Here is a 13,813-nt window from a genome sequence, read left to right as displayed (position 1 = left end):
CGGCGATGTTCACAACAAAGGTCGTCTTTATTTGCAGAAAAACGGCTGCTGTAGGCCACAGCCACGCCAACCACAACTACAACAACGGAACAGCAACACACACACACAGGCAAGCTCTCGGTCTTTTCTCTCTCTCCATGCTGCCTTCACGAACCTCCCGAACAGTCCGAAATCCCACAACATCAACACGCTCTCTAACTAAGAGAATCGCTACAATATAAAGCGCCTGGAGGCGACCGTTTGTTGAGATTTGTCGCTTTATAAATAAAATTGAATTGAACTGATAATGTTTGGTCCAACGGGTCACTGAAGGCAGCTGAACCTGATTTGACTTGATGATGATCAGGAGTGTGAATCTCTGCAGTCTGTTAGGATGTTCTGAATATAAGACGTTTACCTGCAGCTATTGAAGAAGACGAAGAAGAAGAAACAGCCTTTATTGTCCCGCAAAGGGGAAATTCAGGTGTAACAGCAGCAAAAATGTAAAAACACAACAACAGATTAACAATACTAATAGTATAATAAAATTATATATATATATATATATATATATATATATATATATATATATATATATATATATATATATATATAGATACACTCACAACTGTATTGTTAATAAACATTCCTTAAGCAACACATCAGTGTGTTATCCTTGTGAGTCTACAATGACAAGAAACAAGATGAGTTCCTGGGATTTTATGCTTAATCCCAGGAACTCATCTTGTTTCTTGTCATTGTAGACTCACAAGGATAACAAGATGAGTTCCTGGGATTTTATGCTTAATACGAAGCCCAAAACTGGAGCTCCCTTCCCTTTTTTCTCTACTTCCCCCTTCAGTTTCACGCTGGTCACTATTTTGCCCATCAAAATCAAGTGTGAACAGGACCATCACGAGATCGCACATGCGCACTGTGAACTAAACTGGCCGTGGCAGGTCGCAAATCAGCCAGAGAAAAAAAAATCAGTCTGGTATTGGCCACGGGGGTGCGCGCCCCTTTGCTAATTGCAGTGACATTTCCGATAGACAGCGAACCGGTGACATTCTCAGCCCGGTGCACGGTGACCTCAGCATGGCGCAGTGCTGGGTGATCAACCGCTGGCTAGAACCCTGCATATATTCTAACATTATGGCTCTGTAGTAGAAGAGTAACAGAGTCTGGAGTACTCGTCTAGATGTGTCACCCAATGAAAACATTTGTCAGATGCATGACAGAAGAGGCCCAGAACTGCTGAACAGCAGAAACCCAATCTCAAACACGCATGGAAAAATATTTCACATGCTAAATTACAACATTTGGTCACCTCCAGTGTTGTTAAAAGAGGACCTGATGTTACACAGTGGGAAGTGTTGTGGAAAAAACAAGTTGAGCCCTGAAACCAAACAGATTTTTTGATGATTCATTGATTCATTTAACCTTTGCAAAGGGATCAATACAGCATGTACAGTCTTCGCATCAGCATTGACCGCAGAACAAAATAACCACCGTGCTTTTATACTCATTGTGTTGATACAGTCTTGTTCTATTAGCTGTGGGGAATTCAAGTTCCCACCACCATGTAGCATCAGCCTGATAATAAGTGCGTCATGGCCTTGGACACAGCCATCTTCACACACTTGGTATTTGTATGAGAAAATTACAATTACATACCAAAGAGGTACACATAGTTTATTAGAGTTAAAAAACAAGTTTTCCATTACAGGAAGCATGTCCAAGAAAAGCATTATATTCAAAATAAGTATTCATTTACCAAAATTAGTACTGTCCACATTTGATAAAATACCTTTGGACTAGTTCTAATTAAACAGGGGTTTAAATTAAGATGTGGCAACACTACATAAACGTTCGTAGACATGTACTGCTATCAAGCCACAACTGAGCATGTGTAAAAGGCCTTAGAGGAAGTAGCAAGTTTTAAATTATCATCCCTTTTCACTTCCTGCCATTTGGCTTAGTGAATGTCTTCCTGTGAGATAAGAGTAAGAAAGTTGATACGCTCTTGAGATTGGTGCCATGTCATGTTTCATGATAGCCATGATAGTGAGAAACCAGAATTTCCCAAATTCACTTAATCTCCAAGTTCGCGTATATATTTAACATCCCTGTAATTATGATAAACAATTTGTTGTTGTCACAATAAATTACAGGCCCAAGAGCTTTAATATGAACCTTACAACTGAAGTTTTTTGTTTTTATATGTGTTAAAAATAAATAAAGATCAAGGAAGTGGCATTAAGGCAGTTTTTAGGGAGAGGATTAGCTGGCAAGGCTTCTCTTTACTGCCCTCTTCTGTCTAAAGATCTGAAGACATGTAACGATGAACTACTAACACGTGACGAGCTTAATATATGTCCTTGCCCACATATAACATACATATATAAGCTGAGATGCCAGCAGTGGCAAGAATGAATCTTTCACTGTGAGGAACTGAGAGGCTGCTCTACAGCCTATGAGGCCAGGGATGCTGTGGGTATTTTGGCCTACGCCAAGGTTAAACGAGAGCGCCCAAGAGCATGAGTTATTCATATCAGGCCAACACATGGCCAAGTCTTTTTTCAAATGACAAGAGCATCATTCATAGTATTTGCAGTGCCACCATGTTGACTGCTGTGTAAACTCCTGGCACCTACCCTGTCATCTTGTTTACAGGAGAGCCTGCAGGTAAACAATGAAATAAATTCTCTGAAGTCATTTAAAAAAAAAAAAATCTGGATTATTTGGAAATTATGAAAATTACGAGTGAAAAACATATCTCTTTCTTCTGATTAGTGTGTTCCCAGTGCTTCTTTTAAGCACGCTGCAGTATATCAGCATGGGTGGGAAGACAGAAGACACATTTCTACCTTACAAACTAGAGGTTTCGAGAACTTTGTAAAGATTTGGAGGGCCAGCGACTGTCTTCAATACAAAAGACAAAATCCTCTTAACTTGTGCATTTTTGGCTCTCTTACAGAAAACCAAATGATACTGAAAACACAACTGGCTTAGTGGCAGAATTAAATACATCCTGGGATGCTTAGTGAATTAAAGTAAAAATATAATACAGTGATTATGTAGTTTGTTTTTTATTTAAACATATAGGATCAGGATTTAGGATACCTAAATAGGATTTCTTTTCTTCTTTCCAAAAAACAATTTAAAAACATTTAAAAAACACTTATTTTGAACTTGAAAACTTTTCTTCATGGCAGGAAAAGCATTAACAGCTTGTGGAAAATCTCACAATAAATTAGTTACTTAGTTAGTTAGTTAGCCACAGGCTTTGATTGGATACATAATAAGCAGCTCACAGAGACTGTCTTTGAGAAGTATAGATGGGGGTGGGGGGTGGGGGGGTGGGGGGAATTCACTGCTTTACCAAAGGCTGTGTGGACTAAGTGGTCAACCATTTTAGAATATTCCAAAGAATTTAGTACATTGTATATCATGTACCGTACAAAATATCATTACAAGATTCTAAGAGTCTAGAAAAAGTAACAAGAACAAAAACCAGTGCTGAGTTGTAATGATCAAAAGGCAAATTAAGATGAGTAGTGCACTATGAATTTCTCCACAATAATTTACTGTTTTCTATCACCTTGTGAGATATCTGATGGAGAAAACCTGATTCAAATGACCTGAACTGGTACTTGGCTTCTCTGCAACTACCTTATTTCACCAGATTTGTCCAGAGAAACTGAAAGGTAGTGTTAAAAAAACAAACAAAGGTTTGTCTGAAGTATATTCATGTTTATTTACAAATATATTTTTACAGTAAATAATTGTTGTTCAGTGGGTGCTGCATAGAACTGTCTATATTTTATACATGAAGGTTATCTCATTCAATATTGATAAAGATATCTGACATAGAAAATACAGAGATGAGACAGCTGAGAGACAAATGAATGATCATAGATTGATGACAGTGATTAAACCAGTATAAGAGGAGGCAGGGTTATGGTTGTGCTCTGCAGCTGTACTCTTCAGTATGTATCTATCCTGCAAGTTTGAAGTCAATATGGTGCACTGTTACTGAGATACTGACAGACAGATGGACAATGGAAAAGTGATCCCTAAGTGTTTCCCTGCTTCTCGCCAGGCGACCCCCCCCAAAAACAAACAAACATGCAAGTGGTCTGAATGAGAGAGATCCAAATTTAGCATTAGTGCTGGTAGTGATACAGAGACACACAACAGTCTTGCTTTTTCTGATACTGCTCCTGAAAAATATACACAGCTTTTGAAACATGTCTTTTCCAGGAAAGATTTACTGCAACAAGACGAGGCATAACTGCTTTTTGCAGCAAGAGTCCAGGTGAAAAACTGTCCAGACAGCTGCAAGTTGGTGCAGTGGTTAATAATGTTGTCTCTCACCAAGAATGCTCCTGGAAACCTGGCTGGGCCTTTTCTCTGTGGAGTGTGCATTTTCTCTCTGTGCCTGAATGGGATACCTTCAGGTATTTCCTCCCATGGTCCAAAGACATTAGTCAGGTGAACTGGTGAGTCTAAATTGTTGGTTAGAGAGAGTGTACAGAATAAAGGTTGTATGAATGTATTACTGGCTTCCAGTCTAAAGCACTTTGAGTGGTCATTAAGACTAGAAAAGAGCTCTATAAATGTCATCCCATTTCCAGAGTTGTCAGCTATCGAAAACAGTCACCACTGACAACGAAGGAAGCCCAGAACTACTGACCAGCTGTATCAACAAAGAATGGGAAAACGTCCCTTTTAAAAGTACAATAATGGGTCTCCTCAGTTCCCAGCATGTTAACATCACTGTTGTAAGATCAATATATGACTTTGTCACATTTATATTTATATAAGGAATAGGTCAGATGTTCTTCTGAAAACCTAGCAGAAAGCTTTGCCAAATTTCTGGGCAGAAAGAGACTTCTTCTGTTACTTGTTCCAAGCAGGAGCTTTGTTTTTCACTTCCTTCTTCCATCATCAACACTCCATCAGGAAAGGCATTTCTCTCTCCTTTTCTCTGAGGGTGTAGAGGACAAACATCTGTGGAACCAGCTCCCAGTTTGGATTCAGGAGACAGACACCCTCTCTATTTTTAAGATTAGGCTTAAAACTTTCCTTTATGATCAAACTTACAGTTACAGCTGGATCTGGTGAAGCTGAACCATCGCTTAGTAATGTTGCAAAAGACCTAGGCTGCTGGGGGAGTGTGTGTGCGATGCACTGAGTGTTTCTTTTCATTCACCTCTTTTTACTCTGTCAGATGACTGCCCCTCCCTGAGCCTGGTTCTGCTGGAGGTTTCTTCCTCTTCAAAGGTTTTTCCTTCCCACTGTCACCAAATCAGTTGCTCATAGGAGGTTGTTGGCTGTTGGGTTTTCTCTGTAATTATTGTAGGGTCTTTACCTTACAATATAAAGCGCCTTGAGGCAGCTTTTTGTTGTGATATGGCGCTATATAAATGCAATTGAATTGAATCTATAGAACAGACTTCAAAAATGAATCTGACCTTCCATCAATAAATTTTAAGATAACTTTATTCAGCACATATTATAGAGTCTATGAACAACTTCTATCACAATGCACTTCTTATTCCAGTAAATTCAATAAATATCCTCTGCTTTACTACAAGAATGTTAAGGACAATAAAGAAAAAAGATAAAGATAAAGTGAAACATGTAAAACTGTCTCTGAAATGGCCTTCACTATTTCATTAAACTCCCCCCATCGGATAACATGGATCAGCCCTATGCAATTCATCTCATTAATTTAGGATGATATTATTTCACATTTGGTCTATTGGCAGAATTAAAATGTTTGGCTATAATCGTGGGTCCTATTCCAGGAAGCAGGTTTAGTTAAAAACTCTGTCTGTAACCCTAAAATGAGGAAACTGTTCCAGAGAGTTAACTTCAACTCTGAGTCAGTTACCATGGTAACAGACTCTGTGACCCTAACCTGGCAGGTTTTATCCAACAACCTCTGAGTGTCTCTCTGACCCCTCCCCTCCTGCTGCACCTGAACCACCTGTCTGACCCTCCCATTCATTTCCTCCTTCATAAAGTGGCTGTCAGAGCATCAGAGGAGCGAATTCATCTGCAGACGTTTGTGTTTCTACAAGCACTGAAATCCCAGTTAGACGTTAGTTTGTTATTTTTGTACATAACATGAAGCTTTTACAGTCGTTCACTCGTCAACAGGCTGTAAGGACGGAGACAGCGATGATGTCACGGATTTATAACGAGGCAGCTGCAGCTGTCAGACTGTCAGTCAGTTCCTCTGAAACATTTACTGTAGCATCACTGTTACATCACACTGATCTGGATGAAGCTGCTGACACAGAACACACTGATCAATGATCAGTGATTGATCATTGGTTGTGTTGGAAAAGCTCACTGATGGAAAAATGTCTGATCCTGGAGATGATGGGAATGTTTGAGTGAAGAAGAAGCTGAAATAATCTGAAGACTTCAAAACTGAACTAAATGGATTTAAAGTGACTGAAATCAACATTTTGAAAGTTATGATGTCTGAAATGTATGAATCTCGACATATTTTCCACAGAAAATCACCTAAATCGAAGGCTCAATCATAGGCTCTATAACGGATCTGCAAACTGTGTCCGAGTCCACCTGCACAGCAGAAGGATCCAAACGGATCAGGATCATGGATTCAGACCGGATCAGGTCCAGATCCAGTTCAGACTCCAGTCATTTTCCAGCTCATCCAGTCTGGATCCGTTCATAATGGATTCATTTTCCCAACACGATCTGCATTCTTTCATTAAAATGTCTCATCCTCCCAAACTGCACTGACATATTTAAAACCTATAACGCTGAGACATTTATTATAACATGAAACTATGACTGACCTCTGACCTTTAACAGTAACTCTGTGAAACATCTCTGCTGTGGCTGTCAGAGAGCTGCCATCTATCAGTGAGGCTGATCTTAGATTGGATTTGAAATGCTTAACCAGGAAACATTAAAGCAGTTTTTCTGTAAATCTCATTACTCAGATTTATACAATTATGGCAGAAATAATTAAATTCTCCATTAAAATAATAAAGTGAGGTTGTTATTTCATCAATAGATTCCATTTTTACTGAATAATTATTCAAACAACTAAATGTCATAAACTGCAGCAAAAACAGTTTTTATTAAGTAACAAACTGACCTGAGGTCAGCTCCCTCGGGGTCTGCTGCTGTCTCAGTCTCTAACATACAGGTCGGTCAGTAAACTCAGTCTGAGCTGTTTCTCCACAGTTTTATCTTCACGCGCACACAAACTCTGATCAGCTGTTCTGGAACGGGAAACTCAGAGTTGCCGATCTCAGAGTTGATCAACTCAGAATCTCTTTTTAAACTCAGTTTGTTGAACCTGCTTCCTGGAATAGGGCCCTGGTGTTTGCTCAGTAGAACTGCAGAAAACATTCCATGTGAATGTAAATGCTCTAGAAATGCTCGAGATCCGGTGTCCTACAGGTTTTAGATGTGTCTCTGCTTCAACACACCTGAGTCAAATATAGAAGTCATTAGCAGGACTCTGGAGAACTTGACTGCATACTGAGGAGGTAATTCAGCCATTTGACTCAGGTGTGTTGGATCAGGGACACATCTAAAACCTGCAGGACACCAGACCTCAAGGCCTGGAGTTGAGGATGCCTGCTCTAGAAGGAAATTTCTATCTAGCAAATTCAGGACTGTGCAAAAGTCTTGAGTCATCCTTGATTTCTTTATATTTGCCAGGAAATTGGTACTAGGTGCAGTGATTTATTGAAACCTGTGCATACAGTATAGGCAAACAGAGTTTGTACTCTTGAAAACATCCGTATTTGGTATGACCACCTTTCTTTTTCAACACAGCCTGAACTCTTAGGCAAACTTTCCTGTGATTTCTTCAGAGATAGTCTTCCAGACGTTTTGAAGAGCATTCCAAAGCTCTTCTTTGGATGCTGGCTGCCTTTTGTTCTGTTCTCTGTCACGATGATGCCACACTGCTTCAATAATGTTGAGGGTCAGGCTCTGGGGAGGTCAGTCCATGAATGGCTTTTATTGTGTGTTTTTCTGTGCAGGTTTTACTACATTGGCAGTTTCCTTGGGGTCACTGTCAAGCTGAAAAATGAAGCTGTTGCCACTCGGACACTCTTCTGATAGCATTCATGACCATACATAGTCATGGATGCCTTTATAATTCCATCAATTTTGACAAGATCTGTAACACTACACTACTGCAGCCCTTAACCACGACAGAGCCTTCACTGTGTTTTACAGATGGTTGAAGACATTTGCTGTACCTCACTCCTGACCTACTCTGTACATGTCCTCCTGAGAACCAAAGAAAAAGTATCCTTCAATTACATTTTTTGTGACCACTACAGAGGACATAAAGTCTCAGAAAGAAACTGATGATAATTTGAAACAAAACTTTCAAATTTGGTTAATCCTTCCATAAAAATCATTGATTTTCAGCCCAGCCACTTCTTGTGCAGTTTTGCATACCTCAGCCTTTTCTCTCTGTTTCCCTTCTTGTGAATTTCACTGAGGCCATTTCTGATGAGGCTTCAACAAACAAGAGATACCAGATACGTCTCTCAGGTCCTTTGTCAGGTCTTTGCTAGATTTTTTCCCTACTTCTTAAGGACTTGATTTTCAGACAGTATTCATCTGCTGTAGGCAGTTTTTTTTGGACCTGTCACTTCTTCTTTTGTTCCCTTATTTGCGTAGTTTCCTATTTTTAAAGGACACACTGCACACCATGCTGATATATGCCAAGTTTCCAGCTAATAGCTCTTTACAAATCAACCTGTTAGTGCAAAAATTTTATTCTTTTCAAACTGTTATCTTTGGCATTTTTTGTAGTTTCAGTACAATAAATGGGAACAAATCATCTGTTTATGCAACAGGCTGCTAGTAAGAAAGTTCCTAAGATACCATTTAAAATTTTGAAAAGATAATATCTTCAAAAAGCTAAAAAAAAAAGAAAAAAGAAAAAAGCTTTGAAAGATACAAGAACGTCTGGTTCCTTGAAAATAAATAAATTGATGTGGGGTGATTCAAGACTTTTGCACAGTATTGTATATTCCCATACATGCATTGCTTTGTTACAACATTGAGGGCTGACAAATGAGCACGGACGTCAACTTTGACTTAAGTGCTACAGTTTTTAACCCTCTCAAAAACATCCTTTTCCCCACTCAGTAGCTTCTGCCATCCAAACACACAAAACCAGAAAAACAAACAAACAAAAAAACACTTTAACACTTAACCTTTGTAAATGAATGGTAAATTAATTAATTAAACTTCTTATTTATTTGTTGTATTGTTTGTATAAAATGACAAAAAATGTTTTTATGAATTATGTATAGTACCATTGCTGATAACAATTATGTTCTGATGACATCAGGGCACAATATTTTATTTTTGTGTAAAGGCAATGGAAAAAAACACTAAGAAGCTTCTGACTTCTGCATCACGTCAAATGAGCTTGTTCTCACTTCCGACTCACAACATAAGGAAATTTGGTAAAAATATGACCTCATGATGTCACATCTGAATGCAGTAGTAATTTTTAATTTAAAATTTACTTTAACCAAAATTTTCCTAAACCTGAGTTAGCAGGACTGTGAGTGAAAACAAAGCAATTGGCCTTTCACACTGCAAGCTCTCAACCCCTAATTTTGGCATGTCTGAAACAGTTTTGTCAAAACAACAGTATTTTACACCCTGGAAAAGAAAGTTGGTCCAGTGAATCCTTTGTGCATTAGAGGGGAGGCTGAAACAAAAACTACTGCTGATTAAGGAGATAAAATGTTGAACATATTGAATCTTTTCTGATATTTTAAATGGAAGAGAAGCAACAAGGACCAAACAGTCCAAAGCAAAAATTGAGCTTACAGGAAAAAAAAAATGGTTTTTATGTGTAAAAAGATGATAAAAAGGTTTTCATGGGAAAGACTGAGAATAACTGAACTGTTACATAATGTTGCACTGATCACAGATGTTAGTTTGCTGCTTACAGGAGCTGCAGCTTACATGCAGATTTTCATGGTACTGTTAAAAAAAAATCTGCAAATATACACTTTGTAAACCCATTTACCACCTCCTGTGTGTTTCTAACACAGCTTATAGCAACATTGTGCTGGAAACAGCAGCTGTGTCTTAAATCATTTTTTCATTTAATGTTTCACCTTTCAGAACGTCTCGGTACTCTCACCACCAGAATGGAAGAAAGAGCGCAATCAGTCTCAAACTGCTCACCACATCTTGAACTGAATCCCAGTCACAGTGACTGGGTGATAACTGCTAAAGTAAAGTCAATCATTAAAGCACACACATTTGTTCTGTGATTCAGCTTTTTGGCTTTTCTTGTCTACTAGCAGGCTAGCCATTTTTCAGCTCTTAAGTTATGATTATACTGAGGTATATAATGGTGCTCAGCTTCAAGCTCACTTGACCCCCTCACAGTGAGGGAGAGGGGGTCTCCAGTGAGGGGGCTCTCCCCCTAACATCAGTGTTCAGCAGCTCCCTACTCTGAACACTGGTCAGTGTGTATTCCTCTTGGCTCAGCTGCCGTACAGAGCTCTGATTCTGCACCTTGCTGTTGCAGCACAACAGCTACCTTCTTTTCCTCACACTGGCCTCGAAGCGGCCCAGCTCCTCGTAGGACTGGTAGAAGACTTCCAGCTCTGAGCAGCCCCATGCCCTCCAGACACACAGGCACCACTCCATGTTTTCCTTCTGAAAGCCACATACAACTGTGTCCTGTGCCACTAGCGCTGCTTCCTTCAGGATTCTGAGAGAAAGGGAGAGAAGAGGGAGTGATCAAAAAATTAAATCAAACTTGGGAGGGAAAGAGCGGGCTGCTGTATGGTGTACGGGAGAGGAGCTAAAGTTGACGGAACATCTCTGTGAATTATAATGAGCTCTTCCTGGAAACTAGTGGGTAGTTTTAGGAAGTGTTTCCTGAAACCCTCTAAAGATACTGACTGTACTGTTAGCATAGAAAGTTTCTATTCAGTGCTAGCAAGAACTAAATTCTTGAACTGTTGTGTTCTAACATGCCTGCTGTAAGGCCATTTCTTTTGGAAAGAAAGTGGCACGCAGTCTACCTTTGAAACTCACTATAATTTATGAAGGCTGTGACATTAACACAGAAGACAATACAAAGGAAAATTTATGCTAAAAGCAAATAATCTCAACCGAGGTGAGAGACTGAGTAGGCTGATTTTCTGATTTCAGTCATTCATGTTGTCCACACACGAGCCACAGCCAGTGACAGGAAACAGAAGCTTCAGAAAGTTGCTGAACGGGCGCCTGGGTGGCTTAGTGGTAAAGCCGGCGACCACATACACATGCCGCGGTGCGGTGCAGGTGGCGCGGGTTCGCATCCCAGCCCATCGCCAATTTGCCCGTGTGTCTTCCTCTGTATCTTTCCCCCATTTCCTGTCTCTCTCCACTGTCTACAAAAGCCGCTGTGGCCAAAAACGCAAAAAAAGAAAAAAAAAAAAGAAAATTGCTGAACTACAGAGAGGCAGCTACATTAAAATAAAGTAAATGGAGCTTTACATGGTGCTTTACATTAAGCCTTTAAGCTTAATATTATGCACACACTCACATGCCAGCAGATGCATCGACTGCAGTTTGGGGTTCAGTATCTTGCCAAGAAAACCAACATGTGGACTGGAAGACCCAGAGACTGCACCACTGATATTCATTGTTTTGTTTTTTTTTTTAAATTCCTACAAAAGAGTCCTACAGGCCTGATGACAGATGGCTTGACCTGAGCCGTGAACTCCTGACTTGCCACCTGCACTGCAGGTGCACTATGTAAGAACTGCTTATTAAATACCCTGTTTAGTGTAACTCTTTTATTGACTGCTGCTAAAAGACCAGCCTCTTTGTGGAAACTCACACAAAGAGCCAGGACCAGCTGCTGGCTTCTTTACAGAAATAATTATAGACTCAGTGAAGTACACAATGAAAGATTTTGTGAAGCTTTACTGAAGTCACATCAGTAAACTCATACACAGCTCTGTGGTATTTCCTTCCTCAGCAGTTCATGAATTCAAGCATTGCTGAGAATGAGCTCTATGGAGGTGCAAGAAAATCCAGTTTTGAATATTAGAATGACTTTATTCCTTTTTACACATGGGCAACAGGTCCTGGTAGGCATAATTCAAAGCCAGTGGGTCACATGCTGGATAGTGGTTAGTGGATTTTAGTTACAATTATACATCATTAAAATCAGTGTAATCCACAGTGAACGTATTATTTTTTAAAGAACTATTATCTTTACATTTACATTTTAGAGTGCTTTAAAATAACGACTTTTATTTGAGGCTCCTCTGAAAACTCTAACAAGCTGAGGAATTCTACTTAAGTATATTATTTATACCTCAGCATTATGTAATGGTATATTTGTGTGTGCAGTGTTTTATAAGAGGGAGGAGGAATAATAAGAAGAAATCAAAGAAAACAAATCAAGGCCCAAATTTCATAGATTTGAATAATACGCCATCACAATAGATTTTAAATCAAACAATCAAGATCTGAATGAAGTTCAACAAAAGTGCTGCATTAACTGTTTAGGAATTTTAGACATCTTTATACATAATTCCCTATTTTCAGTGGCTCAAAAGTGATTGAACAAATTCACATTTTAAACAGTATTGCTTTTTAATATTTGAATGAAAATCCTTTGCAGTCTGCCTCAAGTCACTGAAGAATATTTCATTTCTTTGCCTCAAAAAACTAGTTTGTTGCTTTTGCAGTATGATTTGGGTCATTATCAATTTCCATTGTGATGTGGCATCCAATCAGCTTTGCAGAATCTGGCTGAATATGAACACGGGGTACAGCTCTGTACAATTCAAGAGTCATCATGCAACTTCTATCAGCAGTCACATAAACACTAGTTATCCACTTCCACTGGCAGCAATACGTGTCCATGCAATAACATTACCTTTACCATATTTGGCAGATAACGTGGCATATGTCCATTTCCAGGCTTTTCTCTTCCCATAATTCTGGTAGAAGTTAATATTTGTTTCATCTGTGCAAAGATTTTTTTTCTTCAGAACTGTGCAGATTCTTTCTCATATGGCCTTCCTGTTCTTCAGCGTAACCACTGGTTTGCACCTTGTTGTCAACCCTCTGTATTTCCATTTTTGAAGGCATCTCTTGACTGTAACCTGTGACAGCACGTATCTCCTCAAGAATGTTCTTGAATTGGCCGGAGGTGTTTCTTCTTAACTATGAAGAAATCTGTCATCATGCACTTTAGCTGTCTTCTGTGGTCTTCAGGTTTTTTGGAGTTGCTGAGTGCATTCCTTCTTAAAATTGTACAAGAAGGTTGATTTGGCTAACCACTTGGAATGAACTTCATATCTTTTATTTGCTTAATTTGTTGTGAACTAATGACTGAACAGGTCTCACATGGCCAAGAGACTGCTTTTCAGAAAGTTGTCCAATTACGTTTGAGCCTCTGAAAATGAGTGGCTATTTATAAAAATTACTGTAATTCATAAACAGTTAATGAAATACTTTTGTTAAACTTCTTGAATTAAAGCTGAAAGTCCACATTTCAACCAGACCTTGATTATTTGATTTAAAATCCACTGTTGTGGTGTACAGAGGCAACACTGCAAAAATTGCATCATTGTGCAAATAATTATGGACCTAACTGTATGTACAAATAAAGCTCTCTTTATTTGTTATTTTTCTAGCTCTTTAAGGCTGCATTAAGTTTATAGTGAATAAAAAGTGGATTTTTAAGATCAATTCAACCATGTTAGGGGAAAAAAGAACCATTTGTGTGTAAAAAAAATATAAACCTGTAGTAAATAAACAAACAAAAATTACAATT

General features: G+C 38.9%; 1 protein-coding gene across 1 annotated transcript in view; it reads right to left on the bottom strand.

The window, feature by feature from the left end:
• Window positions 1–8,951: 8,951 nt before the first annotated feature.
• The window catches only part of lrrk1 (leucine-rich repeat kinase 1), a 117,535-nt gene continuing 112,673 nt past the window's right edge, over window positions 8,952–13,813 (bottom strand). Inside the window, 1 exon segment of the mRNA XM_030724165.1 lies at window positions 8,952–10,741. Within this exon segment, the coding sequence (XP_030580025.1) occupies window positions 10,564–10,741 (178 nt within the window). The 3' untranslated portion in view covers window positions 8,952–10,563.

The sequence above is a fragment of the Archocentrus centrarchus genome, unplaced genomic scaffold (genome assembly GCF_007364275.1).
Source record: "Archocentrus centrarchus isolate MPI-CPG fArcCen1 unplaced genomic scaffold, fArcCen1 scaffold_32_ctg1, whole genome shotgun sequence".
Classification (NCBI taxonomy): Eukaryota; Metazoa; Chordata; class Actinopteri; order Cichliformes; family Cichlidae; genus Archocentrus; species Archocentrus centrarchus.
Note: the sequence above shows the minus strand (reverse complement) of the source record. Positions and strands in the feature narration are given on the sequence as shown.